Source organism: Oryctolagus cuniculus, chromosome 1 (genome assembly GCF_051225735.1).
Source record: "Oryctolagus cuniculus isolate XC-2025 breed Fujian yellow rabbit chromosome 1, ASM5122573v1, whole genome shotgun sequence".
Lineage (NCBI taxonomy): Eukaryota > Metazoa > Chordata > Mammalia > Lagomorpha > Leporidae > Oryctolagus > Oryctolagus cuniculus.
In genome coordinates this window covers 204,099,721-204,126,441 of record NC_142867.1, presented here as the reverse complement: position 1 = coordinate 204,126,441, position 26,721 = coordinate 204,099,721, and the positions used below count along the sequence as shown (strand labels likewise).

At 38.2% G+C, this 26,721-nt stretch overlaps 1 protein-coding gene across 10 annotated transcripts in view; it reads right to left on the bottom strand.

Annotated features, from left to right (window-relative positions):
• INVS (inversin) overlaps positions 1-26,721 on the bottom strand; it is a 178,813-nt gene that overhangs the window by 46,151 nt on the left and 105,941 nt on the right. For 6 of the 10 annotated variants that reach the window (XR_016211159.1, XR_016211161.1, XM_002708147.6 and 3 more), the window contains 6 exons: positions 20,694-20,874; positions 18,378-18,487; positions 14,853-15,024; positions 11,506-11,661; positions 10,877-11,106; positions 856-962 (listed from right to left, as the gene is read on the bottom strand). Coding sequence is in view for 8 of the 10 variants with exons in the window: in XM_002708147.6 (XP_002708193.3) it covers positions 856-962; positions 10,877-11,106; positions 11,506-11,661; positions 14,853-15,024; positions 18,378-18,487; positions 20,694-20,874 (956 nt within the window). In the remaining 2 variants the exon portion in view is untranslated. Of the gene's footprint in view, positions 1-855; positions 963-3,733; positions 3,779-10,876; positions 11,107-11,505; positions 11,662-14,852; positions 15,025-18,377; positions 18,488-19,481; positions 19,564-20,693; positions 20,875-26,721 lie in introns of those variants that run through there. The other 4 variants (XM_070054882.2, XM_089301109.1, XM_017349251.4 and 1 more) reach the window with 3 other exon arrangements.

Here is a 26,721-nt window from a genome sequence, read left to right as displayed (position 1 = left end):
GTTCTAGAAAGGAAGAATGTATTTCTTCTGAGACAGCTGGCCTAGAAAAGTCCCTCATTCTCTATCACATTTCTCATTCACCAACAGAAAGAAAGAACTGCAGGTGGCTAGGAGAATGGTGTTGGTGTAATAGCAGGGGTCACTTTGGTGAGGGCATCCATGAACAAGGACACTAATGCACAGACCTGGGCTTGAGGGAGCTCTGGAATGGAAGCAACAAACTTAGTTGTTACCTCCAAATTACCAGAACCTTCACTAGCACCTTCCTACATCCAAGACTACTAAGAATTTCCTTTGTTTACAGTTCACACTGTGCCTGGTTCTTTTTGTTGGGCGTGGGTCCTTGAGCAGCAACCTGGAAAAACTTGTGTGGATCTTATTCCAGACTTACATTTAGATTAAACCCTGAACTTCATCTTAGTGTCTTTGTATGTTTTCCTGCTACATGGTAGCACTTCGGTGTCCACTAATAGCATCATCTGCATCCAGAGAATCACCTGAATGTTTCACATGTTCTGTTGACCTAACAGAATTCCTGGTCCAGGTCAATCAGGACTTCAATGTCCCTATATCAGCCATAAGCCAGAAGGTGAATCAAGTTATCTAATCTGCAAAATATGAGCTAACTCAAATACCTAAAGTTCTGAATAGCTATAAAATTCGGTCATCATAAATCCAACTGCGCAGAACTTTTGCTCTTTTCTTTTGGTTCTGTATTTCTTAGAGTAAAGTTTCCTTATGAGTGCATTTATTATTTCTGAGCTGATATCTAGATTTGAGATTTTAAAAATCTGGCATAAGGGAAGTTAGATGAACAGTATGGTCTTTTTTATTTTTCTCAAATCAACAGCTTACCTCTCTTCATTGTTTTCCATCTGATTAGGGAAAGCAGCAAAGTCTAGCAGTAATTTAATGGCATCAAGGTATCCGTTGTTACAGGACCAGTGCAAAGCTGTTCTTCCCTGTAAGCATGAACAGAAGACAAATACACCAGGAGTAAGTATACTTAGACATGTGGTCATTTATGCTAACTCAAAAATACAAGTAATTCTCTATCCAAATGGCTTACTTACAAAAAGGGATAAGTACATAGTGGAAAAAACTAATGGCACCTTAACCAACTGATCATAATTAACATTATGCTAAGGGGTATCATATGCCACTAGAGGTGATAACTGAGAAAGGTTCAGTATCACTTATGTAACATTTCAATAAAAAATATGAAACCTGATTCCAGTATGGGGAAATATAAGGTAAATCTGAGGCCGGTGCCACGGCTCAGTAGGCTAATCCTCCGCCTTGCGGCGCCGGCACACCGGGTTCTAGTCCCGGTCGGGGCGCCAGATTCTGTCCCAGTTGCCCCTCTTCCAGGCCAGCTCTCTGCTGTGGCCTGGGAGTGCAGTGGAGGATGGCCCAAGTGCTTGGGCCCTGCACCCCATGGGAGACCAGGAAAAGCACCTGGCTCCTGCCATCAGATCGGCGCGGTACGCCGGCCGCAGCGCGCCGGCCGCGCAAGCCATTGGAGGGTGAACCAACGGCAAAGGAAGACCTTTCTCTCTGTCTCTCTCTCTCACTGTCCACTCTGCCTGTCAAAAAAAAAAAAAAAAAAAAAAATTAAAAAAAGGTAAATCTGAGCTGAGTAAAATTCTATAGAATAGTCATTGAATTTTAATGACTAAATTAAAAAATTTTAATGTCATGAATGATAAAGAGGGATATTTGTTAAAGAAGTCAAAGAGGAAGATATTACAGTCTCTATCCATCAAGAACACAGCTTCTAATCATACAGGGCAAAAACTGGCAAAGTGGGAGATAGTTAAATCCATAATCATAGTGGGATGTTTCAACACATCTTTCATAACAAATTAAAGAACAGACAGAAAAAAGAGCAGTGAAGATACAGAAGACCTAAACAACACAATTTAAGAATTTTCCCTAAGTGGTAAGTACAACATTGTATTCAATAATGACAGAATTATTACTCTTTTCAAATATACATAGATCACTTGCCAAAATCAATCATATGCTGAGCCATAAAGACTAATGTTCCCCAACAAAGATGTCCACATGGGATCCCTGGGACCTGTGAATATGTACATACAAAGAGAGAATCGTAGACAGAATTAAGGTTGCTAACCTACAGACTTTGAGATGGGAAGATTATTCTCAAATATCTACGGAGGCCTGATACAATCACAGTGGTCTTTATAAGGAAAAGAAGGAGGTAAGAGGGTGGGTGTCAGAGTGATACAAAATGAGAAAGTCTCAACCAGCCATTGACAGCTTTGAAGATGAAGGAATGGGAACATGAGCCAAGGAATGCAGGTAGCCTCTAGATGCTGGAAAAGTCAAGAAATGTATAGTCTCCAAAAGAAATGTAGCACTGCTCATATCTTGACTTCTTAGCCCAGTGAGACACATTTTGTACTCCTGACATGTAGAACAATAAGTAATAAATTTGTGTTATGTTAAGCTACTCATTTTGTGATAGTTATAGCAACATTAGGACATTCATATAATTAATTCAAAAACAATAATAGAGAATTCCCAACTGCCTAGAAGTTAAATAACATACTTCTAAATAAACTATAAGTCAGATAATAAAACAAAATATGAATTAGAAAATATCTGAACTGGATGACAGTGAAGGTACAACTTAACCAAATTTATAGGACACAGATGAAGTTGCACTTATAAAGAAAACAACACTGAAAAAAATCAAGATTTAAACTTTCACTAAGCCGGCGCCACGGCTCAATAGGCTAATCCTCCACCTAGCGGCACCGGCACACCGGGTTCTAGTCCCGGTCGGGGTGCCAGATTCTGTCCTGGTTGCCCCTCTTCCAGACCAGCTCTCTGCTATGGCCCGGGAGGGCAGTGGAGGAGGGGCCAAGTGCTTGGGCCCTGCACCCCAGGCAGAGTTAAACAGTGAGAGAGAGAGAGACAGAGAGAAAGCTCTTCCTTCTGTTGGTTCACTCCCCAAGTGGCCGCCACAGCCGGCGCTGCGCCGATCTGAAGCCAGGAGCCAGGTGCTTCTTCCTGGTCTCCCATGCGGGTGCAGGGGCCCAAGCACTTGGGCCATCCTCCACTGCCCTCCCCGCCCACAGTAGAGAGCTGGACTGGAAGAAGAGCAGCCGGGACTAGAACCGGAGGCCATATGGGATGTCAGCGCTGCAGGTGGAGGATTAACCAAGTGAGCCATGGCGCCGGCTCAAAAGAAATCTTTAAAAAAAAAACATTAAATCAAACCCAAGGAAAGTAGATGGCAAGAAATACTAAAGATAAGCTCAAACGCCAATGACAAAGTAAACAAACTCAAAATGTAGAAAACCAACAAAGACAGAAGGAAATGTTTTAAAAGCTGAATAAGCAATATGGAAAAAATTTTTAAGAGAGAAAACATACATTACCATCACATATAATAAATGAGAGAAAATCACTATATTTTCTACATACATAAAATGATAAATATATGACTAACTTTATGCAAATACATTTGATAGTTTGAATAACAGAATGAATTCTCCAAAAAATGTAACTTACAAAAACTGAGATAAAAATTAGAAAATTTGAATAATCTTTAACTATTAATGGAGCTTAACCAATTCTTAACAATATTTACGCAAAGAAAACCACAATACCAGAAGACTTCAACAGAAAATTCTTTTAACTTTTTAAAGAGTTAACATAATTCTTACAAAAATTCTTTCAGAGAAGAAAAAAGAGGACCTACTTCTTAACTCTTTTTATAAGGTCAATAGTGCCTTGCTACCAAAACCTGTAAAGGTACAATACAAGAAAGAAAAATTATAGATCAATCTCTCTCATGAACACAAATGCAAAAAATTTTTAAATATTAAAAAATAAAATCTATCAATAAGTAAATCTACACAACACATCGTCAAGTAGGGTTTAGTCCAAGAATGCAAGGATGGCTTAACATCTGAAAACAATCAATGTAATTTACCATATTAACAGAAAAGAGGAAAAATAGCTTGTTTCTATATGGGTAAATAGTATTTGACAAAAACCTGAGTATGATTTTACAAAACTCTTAGCAACCAGACATATAAGGAAACCCTCAGCAAATACAATATTCAGTGGTAAAATGAGTTAAGGATGCTAACTATTACCAGTTCTATACAGCATTCTATTGGAGGTCCCTGCTGGTTCAATAAGATAAGATAAAGAAATGAAAGTCATAAGAATTGGAAATAAAGAAATCGAAATATTATTATCCACAGATAGGATTATTATTTCTGTAGACAATAATCCAAATAATACACATAAAAAAACTAGCAGAATTGGAAAACAATCTAATGTATTAGAATGGAAAGCAGCTTAAATGTAATTGTGACATGAATCTTAGCTCTTTACTACTTACATAAGAAACTAGCAACTTGGCAAAACATAGAGGGTTCTACAAATGATAAAAGTTGCACTCTTGCACAGTGGGTTAAGCCTCTACTTGGGACATCTCACCTTATGTTGGAGTACTTCTTCAAGTCTTTATTACCCTGCTTCTGATACGGCTTCCTATAACTACACATCTTGGGGAGGCAGCAGATGGCAGCTCAAGGATTTGATTATCCACCATCCATATAGGAGACCATGATGGGAGAGCCTGACCCAACCTGGCTGTTACAAGGTATTTGGGGAATGAACCAGTGGATAGAAAATCTCTCTCTCGGCCGGCACCGTGGCTCACTAGGCTAATCCTCTGCCTTGTGGCGCCGGCACACCGGGTTCTAGTCCCGGTCGGGGCGCTGGATTCTGTCCCGGTTGCCCCTCTTCCAGGCCAGCTCTCTGCTGTGGCCCGGGAGTGCAGTGGAGGATGGCCCAAGTGCTTGGGCCCTGCACCCCTTGGGAGACCAGGATAAGTACCTGGCTCCTGCCATCAGATCAGCGCAGTACGCAGGCCGCGGCGGCCATTGGAGGGTGAACCAACGGCAAAGGAAGACCTTTCCCTCTGTCTCTCTCTCTCTCTCACTGTCCACTCTGCCTGTCAAAAAAAAATTAAAAAATTAAAAAAAAAAAAAGAAAATCTCTCTCTCTTTATTTGTCTCTCTCTCTTCCTGTCTTTCCCTCTCTTGTAATCACTCTAACTTTCAAATAAAGAAATCTTTTTAAAAAGTTGCATTCTACTAACTCAAGGACAAAGACCATATGTTGGCCGGTGCCGCGGCTCACTAGGCTAATCCTCTGCCTGCGGCACCAGCACTCTGGGTTCTAGTCCCGGTTGGGGTGCTGGATTCTGTCCCAGTTGCTCCTCTTCCAGTCCAGCTCTCTGCTGTGGCCCAGGAGTGCAGTGGAGGATGGCCCAGGTCCTTGGGCCCTGCACCCGCATGGGAGACCAGGAGAAGTACCTGGCTCCTGGCTTCAGATTGGTGCAGCACGCTGGCCATAGCAGCCGCTTGGGGGTGAACCAACGGAAAAAGAAGACCTTTCCCTCTGTCTCTCTCTCTCTCACTGTCTAAACTCTGCCTGTCAAACAAACAAAAAGATCATATGTTGCCGGCGCCGCGGCTCACTAGGCTAATCCTCCGCCTAGCGGCGCCGGCACACCGGGTTCTAGTCCCGGTCGGGGCGCCGGATTCTGTCCTGGTTGCCCCTCTTCCAGGCCAGCTCTCTGCTGTGGCCAGGGAGTGCAGTGGAGGAGGGCCCAGGTGCTTGGGCCCTGCACCCCATGGGAGACCAGGAAAAGCACCTGGCTCCTGGCTCCTGCCATCGGATCAGCGCAGTGCGCCAGCAGCAGCGCGCCGGCCACGGCGGCCATTGGAGGGTGAACCAACGGCAAAGGAAGACCTTTCTCTCTGTCTTTCTCTCTCACTGTCCACTCTGCCTGTCAAAAAAAAAAAAAAAAAAAAAGATCATATGTTACATATTTTTCATTACATTTATGTTACTTTTACATATAGAAACAATCTTGATAAATATTTGCTGGATGAACAGGGAATATATTTTGACTTGGCAAACAAACACATATCATTAAATAATTACATAATTAACCAAAAAAATCCATACTGGCTAAGTTGAAAGAAATTTATACATTGGCCGGTGCCGTGGCTTAATAGGCTAATCCTCCACCTGCGGCTCCAGCACACAGGGTTCTAGTCCCGGTCGGGGTGCCGGTTTCTGTCCCGGTTGCCCCTCTTCCAAGCCAGCTCTCTGCTATGGCCCAGGAGTGCAGTGGAGGATGGCCCAAGTGCTTGGGCCCTGCACCCGCCAGGGAGACTAGGAGAAACACCTGGCTCCTGGCTTCGGATCAGTGCGATGCGCTGGCCACAGCGCGCAGGCCGCGGTGGCCACCAGAGGGTTAACCAACGGAAGGAAGACCTTTCTCTCTCTCTCTCTCACTGTCTGTAACTCTACCTGTCAAATAAATAAATAAAAATATTAAAAAAAGGTTAAATTCAGAAAGATGATTATTTTGACATTAGGTATGATAATTTAAAACTGTTCAGGGCTACTCTTGCAGTGTCAAACGACATGAGCTTCAATGTCCTTATCTATAGAATGGTAATAATAATAGTAATTTTATGGTTGATGATATGAGGACTCAGTGAGCTATTAAACATAAAAAGTTCTTAGAACTTGGAATATTATACATTACTGATTATGAAAAAGATATATCAATGGAGAATATGGTGATAATTTTAAGCAAACAAATTATGGTTTGTAAAATTATGTTTATATTCAAATACATACATATGTCATATACATATCTTTTACAAAAGTGGTAAAATTGTTCCCAATCTATTTTATGACTGCTAATTATCTAGAGATATAGAAAAGGACTGGAAAAGAACATGTACAAATCCATTAACAGATGGATTTATGGGTAATCAGTTCATTTAGTAAATTGTTGTGTTACTTAAGTTTACTACACAAAGGAAATACTCTCATCACCTTAGCTCTTAAACCCGGAAAAGATGCAACAGAGAAAGAGAACTACAGACCAATTTCCCTGATGAACATAGATGCAAAAATCCTCAACAAAATTCTGGCCAATCAAATTAAACAACACATTAGGAAGATCATTCACCCAGATTAAGTGGGTTTTATCCCTGTAATGCAGGGATGGTTTAACATTCACAAATCAATGTGATACACCACATTAACAAACTACCGAACAAAAACCATACGATTATCTCAACAGATGCAGATAAAGCATTTGTCAAAATACTACACCCTTTTGTGATGAAAACTTTAAGCAAATTGGGTATAGAAGGAACATTCCTCAACACAATCAAGGCAATTTATGACAAACCCATGGCCAGCATCCTATTGAATGGGGAAAAGTTGGAAGCATTACCACTGAGATCCGGAACCAGACAAGGATGCCCACACTCACCACTGCTATTCAATATAGTCCTGGAAGTTTTAGCCAGAGCAATCAGGCAAGAAAAAGAAATCAAAGGGATTCAAACTGGTAAAGATGAAGTCAAACTATCCCTATTTGCAGATGATATGATGCTATATATAGGGGACCCAAAAGACTCCACTAAGAGACTACTGAAACTCATAGAAGAGCTTGGTAAAATAGCAGGATATAAAATCAACACACAAAAAGCAACAGCTTTTGTATATACAGACAATGTCATGGCTGAGAAAGAACTTTTTTAAAAAAGATTTTTATTTATTTGATAGATATAAATTTCTTAAGTACAACTTTCAGGTTATAGTGGTTCTTCCCCCATACCTGCCCTCCCCCGGCCAAACCATCCCACCTCCTACGCCCTCTCCCATCCCAATCTTCATTAAGATTCATTTTTAATTATATACAGAAGATCAACTCTATACTAAGTAAAGATTTCAACAGTTTTTGCACCCACACAGACACACAAAGTATAAAGTACTGTTTGAAGACAAGTTTTACTGTTAATTCTCATAGTACAACACATTAAGGACAGAGGTCCTACATGGGGAGCAAGTGTACAGTGACTCCTGTTGTTGATTTAACAATTGACACTCTTATTTATGATGTCAGTAATCACCCGAGGCTCTTGTCATGAGCTGCCAAGGCTATGGAAGCCTCTTGAGTCCACAAACTCTGACCTTATTTAGACAGGGCCATAATCAAAGTGGAAGTTCTCTCTTCCCTTTAGAGAGAGGCACCTCCTTCTTTGATGGCCCCTTCGAGAAAGAACTTCTAAGATCAATCCCATTCACAATAGCTAAAAAAATCAAATATCTTGGAATAAATTTAACTAAGGATGTCAAAGATCTCTATGACGAGAATTATAAAACTTTGAAGAAATAAATAGAAAAAGACACAAAAAAATGGAAAAATCTTCCATGTTCATGGATTGAAGAATCAATAATCAATATCACCAAAATGTCCATTCTTCCAAAAGCAATTTATAGATTCAATGCAATACCAATCAAAATGCCAAAGACATTCTCAGATCTAGAAAAAATGATGCTGAAATTCAAATGGAGGCACAGGAGACCCAAATAGCTAAAGCAATCTTATACAATAAAAACAAAACCAGAGCCATCATAATACCAGATTTTAAGACATACTACAAGACATTTATAATTAAAACAGCCTGGAACTGGTACAAAAATAGATGGATAGACCAATGGAACAGAATGGAAACATCAGAAATCAATCCAAGCATCTACAACCAACTTATATTTTACCAAGTGGCTAAAACCAATCTGTGGAGCAGGGGCAATCTCTCCAACAAATGGTGCTTGGAAAACTGTCCTTAATGAGTTGTGCTATCAGAATTAACTGCAAAACTTGTTCTCAAATAGTACCTTATACTTTGTGTGTGTGTGTGTGTGTGCATGAGTGGATGCAAGGAGCTAAAACCATTCCCTGGAGCAATGACAGTGACTTCATAAATAATGCTGGGAAAACTGGATTTCCACATGCAGAAGTATGAAGCAGGACCCTTACCTTACACCTTACACAAAAATCCATTCAAAATGAATTAAAGACCTAAATCTATGACCCAATATCATCAAATTACTAGAGAGCATTGGGGAAACCCTGCATTAAACAGACATTTCTCAAAAGAGGAAACCTAAATGGCCAGTAGAGATATGAAAAGATGATCAGGATAACTAGCTATCAGGGAAATGCAAATCAAAACCATAGTGAGGTTTCACCTTACCCCAGTTAGAATGGCTTTCATACAGAAATCAACAAAAACAAATGCTGGTGAGTATGTGGGGAAAAACATACCCTAATCCACTGTTGGTAGGAATGCAAACTGGTAAAACCACTATGGAATACAGTATGGAGATACCCCAGAAATCTTAATATTGTCCTACCATACGACCTAGCTATCCCAATCCTCAGAATTTACCCAAGGGAAATGAAATCAGCAAATAAAAGTTATCTGCACCTCCATGTTTATTGCATCTCAATTCACAACAGCTAAGACATGGAATCAACCTAAATGCCCATCAACAGAAGCCTGGATAAGGAAATTAGGGGATATGTACTCTATGGAATACTACACAGCAGTAAAAAAAAAAAAAAAAAAGAAAGAAATCCGGTCATTTGCAACAAAATGGATAAAACTGGAAAACATCATACTTAGTGAATAAGCCAGTCCCAAAGGGACAAATACCCTGTATTCTCCCTGTTCTATGAAAACAGAGCACCTAAAAGGAAACCTGTAGAAGTGAAATTGACAATATGAGAAGCAATGACTTGAACAGCTCTTGTCTTGACTGTTGAGGAACAGTTTATTATTATTTTTCATTATTTTTATTTTTTACACTTAGTACCATTAGTAAACTCTTTACTTAACATATAATTAATCATAAGTGTATAAAGCCAATTGAAAATAGATCCCAGTAAAAAATAAGTGTGGAAATAAGAGAGGAATGAGCTGTACAATTTGGCGCACATTCCCACGAACTTACCCCTAAAGGTAAAGCCAAAAACTTGCCATGGGACTCCAGATCCCATTAACTGGGTAGTACTAATGCCATCTTACGTGTTGAAGTGATCATATTAAGTATGTAATTGATCATATAGATAGGATTAAGTGTCGAAAGGATTACATAAATAAGACCAAGTGTCTGGTAATAATAATAGATAGAATTAAAAAGGAGAGAATGTTCCAACATGGGAAGCAGTCCACACAGCAGATTCATTGAATGACAAATGTCCAAACAGCACTCTGACCTCAGAATCAGCTCTTAAGGCATTTCTATGTGGCTGAAAAGCCCAAGAGAGCATTTCAGGTATGGAAAGCCAAGACACTGTGGCAAAAATGTTCTACATGAAGGATCTCTGTGAGATCCAGTGGAAAGAAGTAGCCATCAAAGAAGGATGTACTTTTCTCTGAAGGAGAGAACTTCCACTTTGCTTATGGCTCTGTCTAAATACTTATGGAGTTTGTGAACTCAAAAAGGATTCCAAAGCCTTGGTAGCTCATGTCAACAGCATCAGGTGATCATTGATGTCATAAATAAGAGTGTTAATTGCTAAATCAACAACAGAAGTCACTGTGTACTTACTCCCCATGTAGGACCTCTGTCCTTAATGAGTTGTGCTATCAGAATTAACTGCAAAACTTGTTCTCAAATAGTACCTTATACTTTGTGTGTGTGTGTGTGTGTGCATGAGTGGGTGCAAATTGTTGAAATCTTTACTTAGTATAGAGCTGGTCTTCTGTATATAAAGTTAATTAAAAATGAATCTTAATAAAGAATGGGATGGGAGAGGGAGTAGAAGGTGGGACGGGAGTGGTGGTAGGAGAGCGGGTATGGGGGGGAAGAACCATTATATTCCTAAAGCTATACTTATGAAATTTGTATTCATTAAATAAAAGTTTTCTTTAAAAAAGAAAAAGAAATACTCTAACGATCTTGGAGCAAACTTGATGCAGAAAAGATCCAGAATGTCTACCTCTTTGTCTTGAATGTTAGGGTCTGCATTATTTTCCATGAGCACTGCCATGCAGTTGATATATCCTCCATACGCAGCACACTGCAAAGGGGTTCTTCCCGCATAATCTTGCACATTGGGATTGATCTTATTTTCTATCAGTATCTGGCAAACATCAGCATTTCCTCCTAGTGCTGCCCAATGTAGAAGTGAATGTCCATCTTGGTCAACTAGATCTACCCTTGCTCCACCTAGAAAAGCAAAATCATAATGAAATGTTTAATATAGTACTTAACAAAAATAAAAGAAATTAAAAATAGTAACTGTCCCTTAACTGCTTTATTTTATCTAAATGTTTCCTGTTTCCACAGTGTCTACTTCAGATTTTTACAATAAGCCTGTTAGGTGGTTAGCACAAGAATCACTCCCCTTTTGACATAAAATGAAACAGAATTGGGTAGGTGAAGTGATTTTTCCAAAATCAAACAACTGCCAATGGGTGGATCTAGAAATAGAACTGTAGTTTCTTGGGGCCAGGCTGTATGCTCTTCCCTTCATCTTTCTACCCACATGGCTGTTGTCATGTAAAGCTTTATTTCAGACTAAGCATGCAAGTATTCCTACCTTTAGAGAGCCCTCTATGAACTAACCTTTGATAAGTGTCTGAATCACATCTTTGTGTCCCATCTCACAGGCTCGGAAAAGTGGAGTATGTTTCATGACATCAGTAGCATCTACTTGAGCATTATTTTCCAATAATAATTTCACGGTGCTGACGTGACCAGAAAGGGCAGCTGCATGTAAAGCTAAAAAGCAAGAGAATGTGAAAAACTCTTTAATAATAACTTTACTTTCTTATTATTCCGACTATGGATCTTTTCCTATTGTGATTTCCCCATCATTTGGGCTAAATACAATCTGAATCTTAAGGATTCTTCAGTTATTTTTCACTTTGAGAGAGTCTACCTTCCTTTCTACTCCTTTGTGCTATTCACACTTGATCCCTTCTGCCTTTCTCTTCTGTTTTCTTCCTTTCCATCCTGTTAGTCTGAAATTATAATCTTTTCTGTTATTGTTCAGTTTATTGTAATCCCCTCTTTAAGGAGAGCAAGAGAACAATAAAATATCAAACTGAAATGATTTAAATGATGCAGGCAATTTTGCCCACCGACCCTTGCTTCAGGGGTCATGTGAATGGAAGTGTCAATCTGCTGTTCCTTCAGTTGGTCTGTGTGCCCACACAGTACTGAAAAGCATGGATACCTTGCTGCATTTTTTCATATATGTCTCCAAATGCAAGCCAGTTACTTCCATAGGTGCAATTTAAGACACACCAATTTGTTTTAACGTTGGAGAAAAAAAACCTGAGAGATGCAAAGGTGCTTTCCTAAGGGGTTTTAAAGAGTAATTTTGGTTATATGAATTTCACATTATACAGATGACAGCCTATTACTCTACTTGGCTTATGCCTTTCCTCTTTAGGTTTGAATTAGCCACGATTACAGTGTAGAGGCCTAGATCAGTTCTTTCTAAGTATTATGACTCTATAAAGCCTAGAATAGGACCCCTTTCAAGGGTAATCTATAGAGAAGACCTCTGATGCCTGTAAAATGCATGCTTTGGGGGCTGGGTACTATTATAATGCTGGGAACCAAATAGATAAGGCTATATTCTAGCAGGAGAAGCAAAACAAAAACACAGTAAAAGAAAATAAACAAAAAACACCCCCCATCACTAAGGTATTAGATAATGATGAATGGTTTAAGTAAAGTAATAAATGTATTTTGATATGCAGAACAATTCAGAGACCACTTTTATTTGGTAGTAAGGGAAAGCCTGGCAGAGGAACTGATGCTGATCTCCCACTTCTGACTGTTTTGAAGAATATTTTAGTATATCTGTAAATCTTTTAGTACCTCTGAAAGACAAAAGATTCTTTTTTTTCCAAACACATCACTATGTCAATCAGTCAGGAGAAAGAAACCACATTAGATATTTAACAGAGAAAATTCAACTTAAAGAATTGTTAACTATGTAGGTCAAGAACTGAAAAGGCAAAAAGAGAACGCTAAGGTATCACAGAGGTAGTAAATGCAGGAAATAGCTGCAAGTCTTCAATTTGGAGAGCAAAACGAAGAGCATGGAGTCATCAAAATCCAAAAATTTAGAAAAGGAGCTTTGCAAAGTGAAACTCAGATCTCTGAGGAGGGGCTCTGTTGGTTGCTGCTAGTGTCTCTGAGGAAGTTGGACTGCCACTGAGTTGAACTGTCACTGTTGTGTTGAAGAAGCATTACCAAGGTGGTGCTGATAAGAGCAGGGAACAAAAAGAACAGGAAGCATACAGGAAGATGTAACCCCATCCTCCAGTCTTCCTCTACTGTCGCCTACTGGCAGGCTTCAAGAGGGTACCTAATGGAAAAGTAAACTGATTTGCCCAGCTCTAGGCCTAGCATAGCAAAGAAAGGATTAAAGCATAAGCTTGAAAATAAGAGACAAGAGCTTAATCACTGGTATAACCACAATGTCATTATCATACCTAAAAGTCTTAACATCAATTCCATAATATAATCAAATATCCAGATAATGCTGACACTTCTCTAATGGCTTTAATAGTTTATTTGTTTGAATCGGGATTCCAAATAATGTCCATACTTTGCTATTGGTAAAAGTCTCTTCTTAATGGGAAGATGGAAAGGAAAAAACAACCCTGTAGAAGAATGAAGGAAAGGAGCTCATATTCACAGAACAGAAATGACAAGAAGGCATTTCTGACATATAATAAAATCCCCAAAGAAAAATAACCCAAGGAACTAATGAAGCTGTGAGAAATTTATGTCTAAACTATAACCATTGTGCACATCCAAAAAGCACTTCTGGTCAAGAGGATGCAACCCTTTGCCCATATCTTATTAAAATACAAGAAAAAGCTGAACAAAAGACAAAGCGAAAAAGTAGAAGACTACATACTAATTAAAACTGGAGAAAACATAAACTGTTCTGATCAATGTGTCTACAGTATTTTCTGTAGGAAACTTAAGATATGCTGTGAAGCTCTGATAAAGAAATACTTTTGAATGCTAGAGCCTTTATTATAAAACAGATATTACCTATATCCTGTTCTGAAAAATTTTTAAGGGTGTTGTGGTGTTGGTATTAGAAGGGAGACAGAAGTGTAGCAGTCCTCCACCTCATCTCCCTCTAGAGCTGCATCAATAGTTTTAGCAGGCAAGAGAGATCTTGTTTATGACAATATGTAGGGACAAATGGCTTTAGTATGTTTCTGTAAATAATAAAAACACTGAGAAGCCTGTCCTATTATTTCACTGGAGCGTGATTTTTTTTCTTTCTGATTTGCAATTAGGATACACTGCACAAAGAAGAGACCTCTAAGTTGCTAAAAAACGTGCATCTCTTTTAATAACTAATACATATTTAGAGGGCTCCCTTATTATAAAAAGAGATTAAAAGAAGCATCTCGTAAAGGACCTGGATGCAAGGCTGACTTGAAGCTTTAAAACCTCTATAGTTATGGCAATGGGAGGATTAGAATGCAGTAGTGTTAGTCAAATTTGAGAAAAGAGCACAGTGAAAGAGAACACACTTAGAGGGATGTATTCTTTCTAATATAATTATAAATTTTTGAAAATATAATTAATAAATACTACATTAGCATAATTTTAAAGTATGGATTTATGCTTTTACATAAAGATACATAATGAAAAGAGTTCCTATAATCATATCTAAGGAGACCAGGGTATTAAACCAAATACTACTTTTTACTCAGTAAAAACAAAGGCTAATTATAGCTATAATGCTTGGAAGAAATAAAGCCTTTGGAGTGATAGCCTGGCAAACCCAAACCTAAAAAGTGAAGATCAAACTAAAACAATATTAGATTAATAACGAAAAGTTCAGGTTACCACTTTATAAGTTTTATATCACCATCTAGACTTACAGCCAGAATGAAAATAAACTGAAACCGTCCACCACTTCTTACCTGTGCCTCCGTATTTGTCTGCCATATTAATATCAATGTCAGATTTTAAACTCAGCATGGTCCTAAGGACATCATCACTGCCTTTCCCAGCTGCCCACATAAAAGATGTTCTTCCTTCAAGATCTGAATCATCTTTCACTGAAGGATGTTTTAAAAACACTTTAACTGTTTCCTGTAAAAAAAACTTTTTTTAAAAAATTGAGATAACAGGGTAATATCTTCTGACCTAACAAAGCCACTATTATATGTGACTTTCACTAAGAAGCAAAGCATTTTTCTTTTTTTTCTATCAAATGAAATTATGTTTTTATAAATAGCTACAATTTCCATTGACAATAACAATTCTCTGTCCTTCTCCTTCTATATTAGTTTTAGTCTCTGTAACCCTGTGAAAACATCATCCAACATTTTTAAAACTGCAAATGATCATCTTCAATTAAGCTTGAAAACTTTACAGGTCATTGTTAAGTGAAGTGACAAAAGATACAAAAGTATTCAATGTCAAGACCAACAATAAAATGTTTTCTTGGGGTCGGTGTTGTGGCATAATGAGTTAACCCGCTACCAGCAATGCCAGCACCCCAGATGGGTGGTGGTTTAAGTTCCAGCTGTTCCACTTCTGATCAAGCTCCCTGCTAATGCACCTGGGAAAGCAGTGGAAGACTGCCTGAGTCCTTGGGCCCCTGTACTCAAATGGGAGAGACAGATGAAGCTCTTGGCTCCTGGATTTGGTCTGGGCCAGCTCTGGTGGTTGTGGGCATTTGAGGAGTGAACCAGAGGATGGAAGATCTTTATATCTCTCCTTTTCTCTCTAACTCTGTCTTTCAAATAAATAAAATTTTTAAAAAGTGTTTTCTTGGACACTTTACATGCAGAGATCCATATATGTTCAAGCATGCCTCCAGAGAAGATTAATTTTTTCTTGTTTTTCAAAGAAAGATTATAGTGTGACCTAATAGAGGCCAAGAAGTTCAAGAGTCTTAAAACAGAGCTTAGAGAATTTGCATAACTATCAAAATCAACTCTATAATTGGCAGACTATGCATAGGAAATATTTCTTTAGATAAACATTCAAAATATTCTCCCACTCTTTCTTACTCCCATTATGTAGTTATTTAATCATTGGTATCTGTACATTTGTTAAATTTGGAGTCTAAGACTCGGGTTTAAGGTCATGGATAAGTCAATCTCCACTCTTGGAATGTTGGTTTTTTAAATATGTAAATGTGATAACATGATGTATCTCATAGGCTTGTGTTAAATTATAGACTGAGTTCTAATTTCTATAGATTGGACAGAGCCAAGTGAATATTTTTATCTATTTGTAATAAGAAGGAGCTCCTTCTCAAAAAACTATTTTGTATGTTTCTGAGAAGTTGGGAAATAATAGAAGACAAACTGCTTGTTAAAACTCACATGATCAATTTAATTAACTTTTTTTTTTTTTTGGACAGGCAGAGTAGTTAGTGAGAGAGACAGAGAGAAAGGTCTTCCTTTACCGTTGGTTCCCCCTCCAATGGCCGCCACGGCCAGTGTGCTGCAGCCGGCGCACCGCGCTGATCCGAAGGCAGGAGCCAGGTGCTTCTCCTGGTCTCCCATGGGGTGCAGGGCCCAAGGACTTGGACCATCCTCCACTGCACTCCTGGGCCACAGCAGAGAGCTGGCCTGGAAGAGGGGCAACCGGGACAGAATCCGGCGCCCCAAACGGGACTAGAACCCGGTGTGCTGGCGCCGCTAGGCGGAGGATTAGCCTATTGAGCCACGGCACCGGCTTTTAATTAACTTCTAGGAATGCCAAGAAGAACTATAGCTACCTTTGTTCTGGATACTAGAGTAAGAATGATGTGGAAATAATAGCAATCTAAATATTTGGAGAGGTCAGGAAGACAGAATTATCCTTGGTTGATGATAGCATCATTATAATTTAATGAAACCAAGGTTTTCCACACTTGTAGAAGGCAGCAAAATCAATTATGACTGCTTTAATGAGCACCTCTTTGGATGAATCTCTGGGTCTCAGTGACCACTGGAATCAGGTAGTTGAAGGAGCCCTGATATTATAGTGTTGTTAGATGAGTTGAGTAAATAAAAGATGAGAAAGTGTTTTGTAAACTATTAAAGGCTGTGAGGAGGAGAATTATTAATAGTATTCAGTATATTTTTTTTGACAGGTAGAGTGTAGACCATCAGAGAGAGAGACAGTGAGAAAGGTCTTCCTTTTCCATTGGTGCACCCCACAAATGGCCGCTATGGCCAGAGCGCTGCGCCGATCCGAAGGCAGGGGCCAGGCACTTCCTCCTGCTCTCTCATGTGGGTGCAGGGCCCAAGCCCTTAGGCCATCCTCCACTGCACTCCCTGGCCACAGCAGAGAGCTGGACTGGAAGAGGAGCATCCAGGACAGAACCCAGGGTGCCAGTGCCGCCGGCGGAGGATTAGCCTAGTGAGCTGCGGCACCGGCTGGTAATAGTATTCAGTATTTTTGGAAGTAATTCATATTTTTTATTTTTCAGATGTATAATAGCTAATTATTGGGCTAGTAATAATTAAAATCCATTTTATATTTTGAATATTTGCTGTATGCCAAGAATTACAGTAAGCCATTGTTGTAAATTTTCTCTAAGCTTTACAACAATCATGGAAGAAAAGGTATAATTGTCCACATTTTCCATATGAATAAACTAAGATTCTGGTTGAGAAATTTGCACAATATCATACAAATAGCAAACTGCACAGTCAGGAGTGCAGCTTTGTCTTACTGCTTTTGAGACAATTACAGATTGCTAAACACTAGATGTCTTTAGTGTCATAAAAGTAAAAAAAATATGAAGTATATTTACTTAGCATAAAATAAAATGTCAAATTGAAAATTCAAATAAAAGCTTTATACAACGTTACTAAAAATTCTGACACTTCGATCAAGTCAGAGTTAACAGCACGAGCAATTTTTAAAAGATAATTGGTGGCCGGCTAATCCTCCGCCTGCGGCACCGGCACACCGAGTTCTAGTCCCAGTCGGGGCGCCGGATTCTGTCCCGGTTGCTCCTCTTCCAGGCCAGCTCTCTGCTGTGGCCCGGGAAGGCAGTGGAGAATGGCCCAAGTGCTTGGGCCCTGCACCGCATGGGAGACCAGGAGAAGCACCTGGCTCCTGGCTTTGGATCAGCACAGTGCGCCAGCCGCAGTGCACCGGCCGCAGTGGCCATTGGAGGGGGAACCAACGGTAAAGGAAGACCTTTCTCTCTGTCTCTCTGTCTCTCTCACTGTCCACTCTGCCTGTCAAAAAAAAAAAAAAAAAGATAATTGTTATACAGACAAATGAGTGCATGTGAAACTGGTGAAATTTGAATAAGATTAGTGGATTACATTAATATTAATTTCTTATTTATGATATTGTACTAGATATTATCATCAGGGTAAACTGGGTGAGGGGAAAAGGAATCTTATTTCTTCTAACTGCATTTAAATCTATAATTAAAACAAAATTAAAAATTTCATTACAAAAAAAAAAGAATTGCCTGTTTTACTTACAGCAAAGTTACTCTGAGCTGCATAATGTAAGGGTGTTGCACCTTGGCTGTCTGATGGGATAGTTCCAGACTTATTTCTTTCTAAAAGAAGATGAACAATCTGTGCGTGGCCTGAGAAGAGACAAAAGAAAGTAGTTACCATCTACAAAGGACTTTGACCAATTTGTAATGTATTTAGAAGACTAGCACATAATGAAGCATCCAAAATGGTTTCCGAATAGCAGCTCCCAATGCAGCCCCTTCTAACCTCTCACTAGCACACCGTAAGGTATAACAGAAGTGAAAACCTACAACAGTAACAACTCCATGCTTCAGTCAAGAAGGAAACGGCATTAATGATAATTTCCAGACTGAGAAACAACTACAGTAGGTATAATAACCTCCGCATTCTCTGGCTTCATGTTATAAAGTTGCCTGTCTCAATGAAGGGAAGGTGTCTCAGAGCCAGGCCATCTTAGCCATTACTGTTCCTGTTCTCAAGGGTCCACGGCCCAAAACGCTCAGAACTGTAGACTGTTCTCCTGTATTCAGGTGGACAAGTGATAACACAATCTCTTTTATTTCTGAGGCCTCCTGACCATCCCCTCTGCCCTCTAATATCCATCCTTCAGTCTTTGAACATCCAGGCAGTGATCTCAAATCCCAGGAAAAAAAGTATAACAAAGTAGTAATAAGGACAACACTCTGCAGAGCATTCTGGAAGAAGTGGTCTCCACCAGTGAGGAACTGGTAGAAAAGTTCAAGAATGAGCAAATTGGGTTATCATATATGTAGGGAAATGAATTTCATCTACTACTGCTTCAGTGCTTTGGGGCACCAGGCAATAGAGATGTCGATATTAGGATAGCAAGGACACAGCTGCATGAAAGCCAGGCAGAAAAGAGGATTTTGCTGGGAATTGTACTCATCTATTGGCTCTACAGACTTGGTTTAAGATGGAGTTATCTACGAAGGTGGGATCAAAGGATCTATCTCACAGAGTTCATCTAAACACATCTCATCTCATTTCAGGAATAAAGAGAAAATTTTAGTAAAAGCTCTCTGAAAACATACTACAGGACAGGCAAAAAAAAAAAAGCATCAAAGATAAAGATACAGAGCATACCTCTGAAAATGAACTACAGAAGGATCCAGAGGAACATTTCAGGTCACTGGCACTGTTGACTAAGTGCTAAAAGAGACGGCTTCTATGAAACAGAAACAGAATATCCTAAGAAGAAAACAGACTGAAATAAAAGGTAACAGAAGGAGGCAAAAATAAAACAAGACAGAATAAAAAGAAATACGGATGAGGGAAGGAAATAAAAATATAATCTAAAATATATACATATACAGGTGGCTGAAATAAAGCAGAATTTATGGAACAAAAAGCCAATTTAGTGATGTGAAGACCAATCTGAAAAGCAAGCCCAGAATCCAGAGGGAAAGGAATAAACCATATACCTGTATGTTTAAGTATAAATAATTATTTTAAATCTGATTATAAAACTGAATACAACAAAAATCACTTTCAAAAGAGACAATTATCAAGCTGATAACCAGAAGCTCAGATTATATTAACAGTTACTAAAAGAGTATTATGTGAAAGGGTGCTAAATTCCTTATCTTAAGTAGGTGGGAATCAATACATGTAGTTTTGCTCTTGACTCTGACTCAGGCTTAAAAATGTTCTTGATAAATTTAAAATAAATGACTAATAGAATCTAAAAACCTCCCAAAGCATTAGGCAATTAAAACCCAAATGAAACTATCACACCTAGTACATATATCAAAAAAGCATAAAACAAAGGAAACAGGAAAAATAATCCCCCATATTAATAAGAAAACTTAAAACACTAATAAGGATCAAAATAGCAGAAAAAAGGCCTATCTACCCTAAAACAACGACTATTAGAATATCCCCCCAAATCCAACAGAAACACAAATAACATAAATATAAATATGCTCTTTTATGTACAAAAGTGATCCCCCAGAAAATCAAATAAAATATCAGCACAAACAAAAAATAAAGCTTTCCCCTCAGAAGTAAAGACACTGAATGAGAAATGGGATCATGTTACTTTCACCTACTGTCCATGATTATTTACTACATTTATAGTAAAAGCAATTAAGAAAGGATGTCGAAATTAAAATCAATATTTAACAGAAAGTAATTCTTATTACTAAAATATAAGCATAAAATAGAAGGTTTATTTTATAAAATAATACAATGTATCAATTAGAAACTAAAATTAAAAAGTAGGTGGGAACCAACTGGGGAAGAGAAGACACAGAAATTTCCTCCTACTGTTGGTCTTTTGCTTTACATCTAACTTACCTAATAAAGCTGCCCAGTGAAGTGGGGTTCTAAATAAGTTATCATAAGATGTTATATTGCAGCTTTCGTATGAGGTCAAGACATCAACCACTGTCACATTTCCATCAGCAACTGCGAAGTGAAGAGGTGTCCGACCCTCATAGTCTTGCCAGTTCAGTAAAGACTCTGTTGGAGCAGCATCCTATTTTTAAGGAACCAGAGACTTCAGACACACATGGAATCCTCAATGAATTATAGTTAGCATAAGTATTAACTGAACTATACAAAACTTCTATATTCTCTGTCAGCACAAGTAAAATGATAAATGCAGAAAAAAGCATTCAGTTTACATTCTTAAAAAATTTATTTTCATATTTAACTATAAAAAGTACTGAAAAGAATACGAAACCACCACACATTGCCTATCCAGATTAAAAAGAATTCAACATTTTATCTAATGTGCCTTTGTATCTGTTATGGATTCAGCTAAAGCTGTAAGGTTTGTACTTTTGTACATATAAAAGCATACATAAACAAATATATAGATTTTGTATGTGTGTTTTCAATATTTATGTTATGGTAATATATGTGTATATCCTTAGGCAAATTCTTTCAACATTATACTTTTTGGGTATCTATGTTGGTTCTAGTTCATTTGTTGAAGTATATAAATAAACCACAATTTATTTATTTATTTTTATTATTTTAAGAGAAACTTTTATTTGATAAACATAAATTTTGAAAGTACAACTTTTGGATTATAACAGTTCCACCCACTATAACCACCCTCCTACCCCCAAACCATCCCACTTCCTACTCCATCTCCCATCCCATTCTTCATTAAGATTCACTTTTAATTATCTTTATATACAGAAGATCAACTCTATACTAAGTAAAGATTTCAACAGTTTTTGCACCCACACAGACATACAAAGTATAAAGTGTTGTTTGAAGACTAGTTTTACCATTAATTTTCATAGTACAACACATTAAGGACAGAGGTCTTACATGGGGAGCAAGTGCACAGTGACTCCTGTTGTTGATTTAACAATTGACACTTTTTTTTATGATGTCAGTAATCACCCTAGGCTAGTAATCACCATGAGCTGCCAAGGCTATGGAAGCCTCTTGAGTTCACAAACTCCGACCTCATTTAGACAAGGCCATAATCAAAGTGGAAGTTGTCTCCTCCCTTCAGAGAAAGGTACCTCCTTCTTTGATAGCCCCTTCTTTCCACCGGGATCTCACTCACAGAGATCTTTCATTTAGGTCATTTTTTGCCACAGTGTCTTGGCTTTCCATGCCTGAGAAACTTTCATGGGCTTCTTAGCCCGATCTGAATGCCTTAAGGGCTGATTCTGAGGCCAGAGTGCTGTTTTGGGCATTTGTCATTCTATGAATCTGCTGTGTACCCCGCTTCCCATGTCAGATCTTTCTCTTCTTTTTAATTCTATCAATTATTATTAGCAGACACTGTTCTTATTTATGTGATCTCTTTGACACTTAATCCTATCTTTATGATCAGTTATGAACTTAGACTGATCACTTTAACTAGTAAGATGGCATTGGTACCTGCCAACTTAATGGGATATGGAGTCCCATGGCAATAAACCAAAATTTAGTTATCCATTCTCCTAGGTTATTTCTGATTTTTATTTTGGTTTCACAATTGCAAATAATGCTGTGATAAATGTGTTTCTTTTATATGTCCTTTGTAATACATGTATAAGATTTTTCTCTGCTAGATACCCAAAGAATTGCTGGGCTGAAGGACATCTGCATCTTCACCTAGGTATTGTCAATTTGCTCTCCAAATGGCTATGCCAATTACCATACCTATGTCAATGTGTTAAAGTTTTTATCTCCCCATATGCTGGCACAAATTTATCACTTGGTAGTATCAAGCTTACCACACCTTTTCCTCTTTGGGAATGAGAAATCTTTTGTTAATGTTTTAAATTGTAGCTCTTTTATAAATAAGCTTGAGTTTTTTTTTATCATATGTTTATTGATGATTCAGCTTACTTCTCTGCAATATGATGGTTCATGACATTTATTCATTAATCTACTGGATCTTTGTAGCAGGCATTATCATGCATTGTTTAGTTTCCTTTCAAGACTAAAGGAATTATTTCTACCAGCAGAAGATATTCCAATGTCAGTTTCTGGAACTACTTCAGCTAAAGAGTGACCTCAACTAAGGTCAAGTTCATACTCAGACTAGGTCACACCCAAAGCCAAGCCTTCTTGCCCAAATTGGAGAACTCTCTGAAGGGCCACCCAGCAGTTACCTGTACAGTCAGACTATTGTATAAACAAGGGTATGACAGATACCCATAAACATTTCAAAAAAAAAAAAAAAGTAGAATTTTATCAGGATGGCATTTTAGGCCCCTTGATTCTTCCAAGAAGTAAGATGTGTATATAAGAAAAAAATAGGCCAAATTTGTGAGGAAGTAAGAAAAGATAAAAGAATTCTTTCCTAGAAACTTCAGATATTAGAACTAACATATAAAAATATAAGTAACTCTCTATGAAACATGTAGGAAAATAAAAATGAAATAAAAGATGACTAAGGAAGAAAAATTACAAAAAGACCAGTCAGATTTGAAAAAAAAAAAACTTTTAGAAGTGAAAAATAGAAACACTAAGATTAAAGAATTGGTGATTAGGATAAACAACAGATTGGATTCAAAAGACCTTAGCAGGGGTTGGCGCTGTGGTGTAGTAGGTTAATCCTCCGCCTGCAGTGCCGGCATCCCATATGGGCGCTGGTTCTAGTTCCGGCTGCTCTTCTTCCGATCCAGCTCTCTGCTGTGGCCTGGGAAAGCAGTAGAAGATGGCCCAAGGCCTTGGGCCCCTGCACCCGTGTGGGATACTGGAAGAAGCTCCTGGCTCCTGGCTTTGGATCAGTGCAGCTCCGGCCGTTGCGGCCATTTGGGGAGTGAATCAGCAGATGGAAGACCTTTCTTTCCCTCTCATTGTAACCCTACCTCTCAAATAAATAAATAAAAATCTTAAAAAAAAATACCTGGCAAATTGGAAGATAGATCTGATGTGATTACCTAGAATTTAAGAAAGAGACAAGGAGGTAGGACTGTAAGAGAAGTTAGGGAGCAGGAAGATAAAATGACAAGGACTAAAATGTATATAACTGAAGACCCTAAAGGCAAAAGTAGAGACAATGAAGGTGAAGCAATGTTTAAATAGATAATAAGGGGCCAACATTTTGGCATAATGGGTTAAGTCTCTTCCTGTGACATCTGCATCCCATATGGGTGTTGGTTCATATCCAGGCTGTTCCACTTCCCATCCAGCTTCCTGCTAATGGCCTGGGAAAAGCAGTGGAAGATGGCCCAAATGTTTGGTCCCCTGCTACCCTCCTGGGAGACCAGGATGAAGCTCCTGGCTCCTAGCTTCAGCTTGGCCCAGTCCTGACTGTTGCGGCTATTTGGGGTATGAACCATCAGATGGAGGATCCCTCTCTCCCTGTCGCTCCCACACCCTCTGTAATTCTTTCATATAAATAAATAAATAAATATTTTTAGAATGAATAAATCTTTAAAAAGATAATAGCTATATACATTACAGAACTGAGATACAATAACCAGAATGTAGACCAAATGATTTTTAAAGTCAACACCTAGATATATTGTAATAAAACTATAGAATGCCAAAAGAATTTAAAAGCAGCCTGAAATAAAAGATAAAATGATCATCTACAAAGGAATGACAATGAGACCAATAACAGACACTTCAAAAGCAACAACAGGGGCCTGCATTGTGGCATGCAGGTAAAGCCAGTGCCTGCGGTGCTGGCATCCCATATGGGCGCCGGTTCTAGTCCTGGCTGCTCCACTTCTGATCCAGCTCTTTGCTATTGCCTGGAAAAACAGTAAAAGATGGTCCAAATCCTTGGACCTCTGCATCTGCATGGCAGATCAGAAGAAGCTCCTGACTCCTGTTTCCCGATCAACCCAACTCTGGCCATTGCAGCCATTTAGAGAGTGAACCAGCAGATAGAAGATCTCTCTCTGTGTCTCTCTATCACTCCCTCTCTCTCTCTGTTACTCTGACTTTCAAATAAATAAATCTTTTTAAAAAAAAAAAAAACAGCAACAATAATGGCAGAAAGCAACTAAGATAATATCCTGAAAAATCTCAGAAAAAGAACTACCTATGAATGTGCACTTAGGAAAACTATGTTTTTACGATCAAACTTCTTTTGAAATGCAGACATTCTTAACAATTAAAAACAAAGAAACTTTACCACAATAGGTCTATACTAATAAGGTTGAGGACTATATTTTAGGAGGTAAGATAACTCTAGAAGTAAATTTTGAGATTCAAGAAGAAATTCAGAGAAAAGAAGTTGACATGCAAGTAGAAATATTTAACATGAAAGAAAAAATAAGTAGTAAGTAATCATTATACAAAAGTATATGTTTAAGAGCTAATTTGCATATTAAAAGAAAATAGGACTAAATATTGGATTACAATAACATGTTACTTAGAAGATGGAATGAGTAGAAAACCTTGAAGAATCTACTGAGTAGTACTAAAAATTAATAAGGAGTTTAGCTAATTGACTTATGTATATAATCAATGAACAGAAATATCAATTCCATTTTTATATATCTGTAACAACCCATAAAATGTGAGACCTGTTAAAAAATATTCAGTGTGGCTCAGTTTGTAAGTAGCAAAAACCTGGAAAGAGCCAAATATTTGTCAATAACAGAATTAGTAATGTATGGTTTATTCATAATATATTGTGGTAAAAATCAATATATTATAACTATACCTAGCAATACAGATAAAAGCACCAGTATAAGGTTGAGCAAAAGAGGCACACTGCAAAAGAAAACATACAATATGATTCTACATATATGAAATTAAAAAACATTAAAAACTAAATAATATAGTTTATGGATGCAAATAAATGAGAAAAAACTATAATGAAAATCAGTGGAGTGATAAACTGAAGAGAGTAGTTGCCTCTGAGAAAGCAGAATAGAACAGTTCTGGAAGACTGAGAGTTGGGCCCTGTCAGTATGTGGGAGAACAGGATGGAGTTCTTGGCTCCTGGTGTCAGCCTACACCAACAGCAGCCATTTGGGGAGTGAATCTGCAGACTCTCGCTCCTTCTCTCTATGCCTTTCAAATAAATAAATAAATATCTCTCAAAGATCTAGAAAAACATGAACAAACTAAATCCAAAATTAATTGGAAGAAAAAAATAATAAAAAGCAGAGAAGAAATAAAATTGAAACAAAAAAAGATACAAAAGATCAGAGAAATGAAAACATGGTTTTAAAAAAAAAAATTTATGTACTACTGGCCCACATAACCAAAAACAAATGGCAGAGAGGGGGAGAATATCTAAATTAATAAAATCAAATATGAAAAAGGAGATGTTATAATACTTACCACAGAGGTAAAAAGTATCATCAAAATTATAACAAACAGCTATATGCCAAGAAATTGGAAAATCTAGAGGAAATGGATAGATTGCTGAATACACAAAATCAATTAAAATTGAGTCATAAACACAAAGAAAACCTAAACAGGCCAATAACCAACAAGGAGACTGAATCAGTAATGAAGACCCTCCCTGGGCCATCGCTGTGGTGCAGTAGGTTAATCCTCCACCTGTGGTGCTAGCTTCCCACATGTGCATCAGTTCTAGCCCTGGTTACTCCTCTTCCAATCCAGCTCTCTGCTATGGCCTGGTAAAGCAGCAGAAGATGGCCCAAGTGCTTGGGCCCCTGCACCCACATGAGAGATCAGGAAAAAGCACCTGACTCCTGGTTCAGATTGGCGTAGCTCTGGCTGTTGTGGCCATTTTGGGAGTGAACCAATGGAAGGAAGATCTTTCTCTCTGTCTCTCGCTGTCTGTAACTTTACCTCTTAAATAAATAAATAAAATCTTCAAAAAAAGACCTTTCCAATAAAGAAAAGTTCAGGACTGGATAGATTCACTGCTTAATTCTATCAAACTTTCAAAGAAGAACTGACTCCAATTATTCTCAAACTATTCAAAACAATT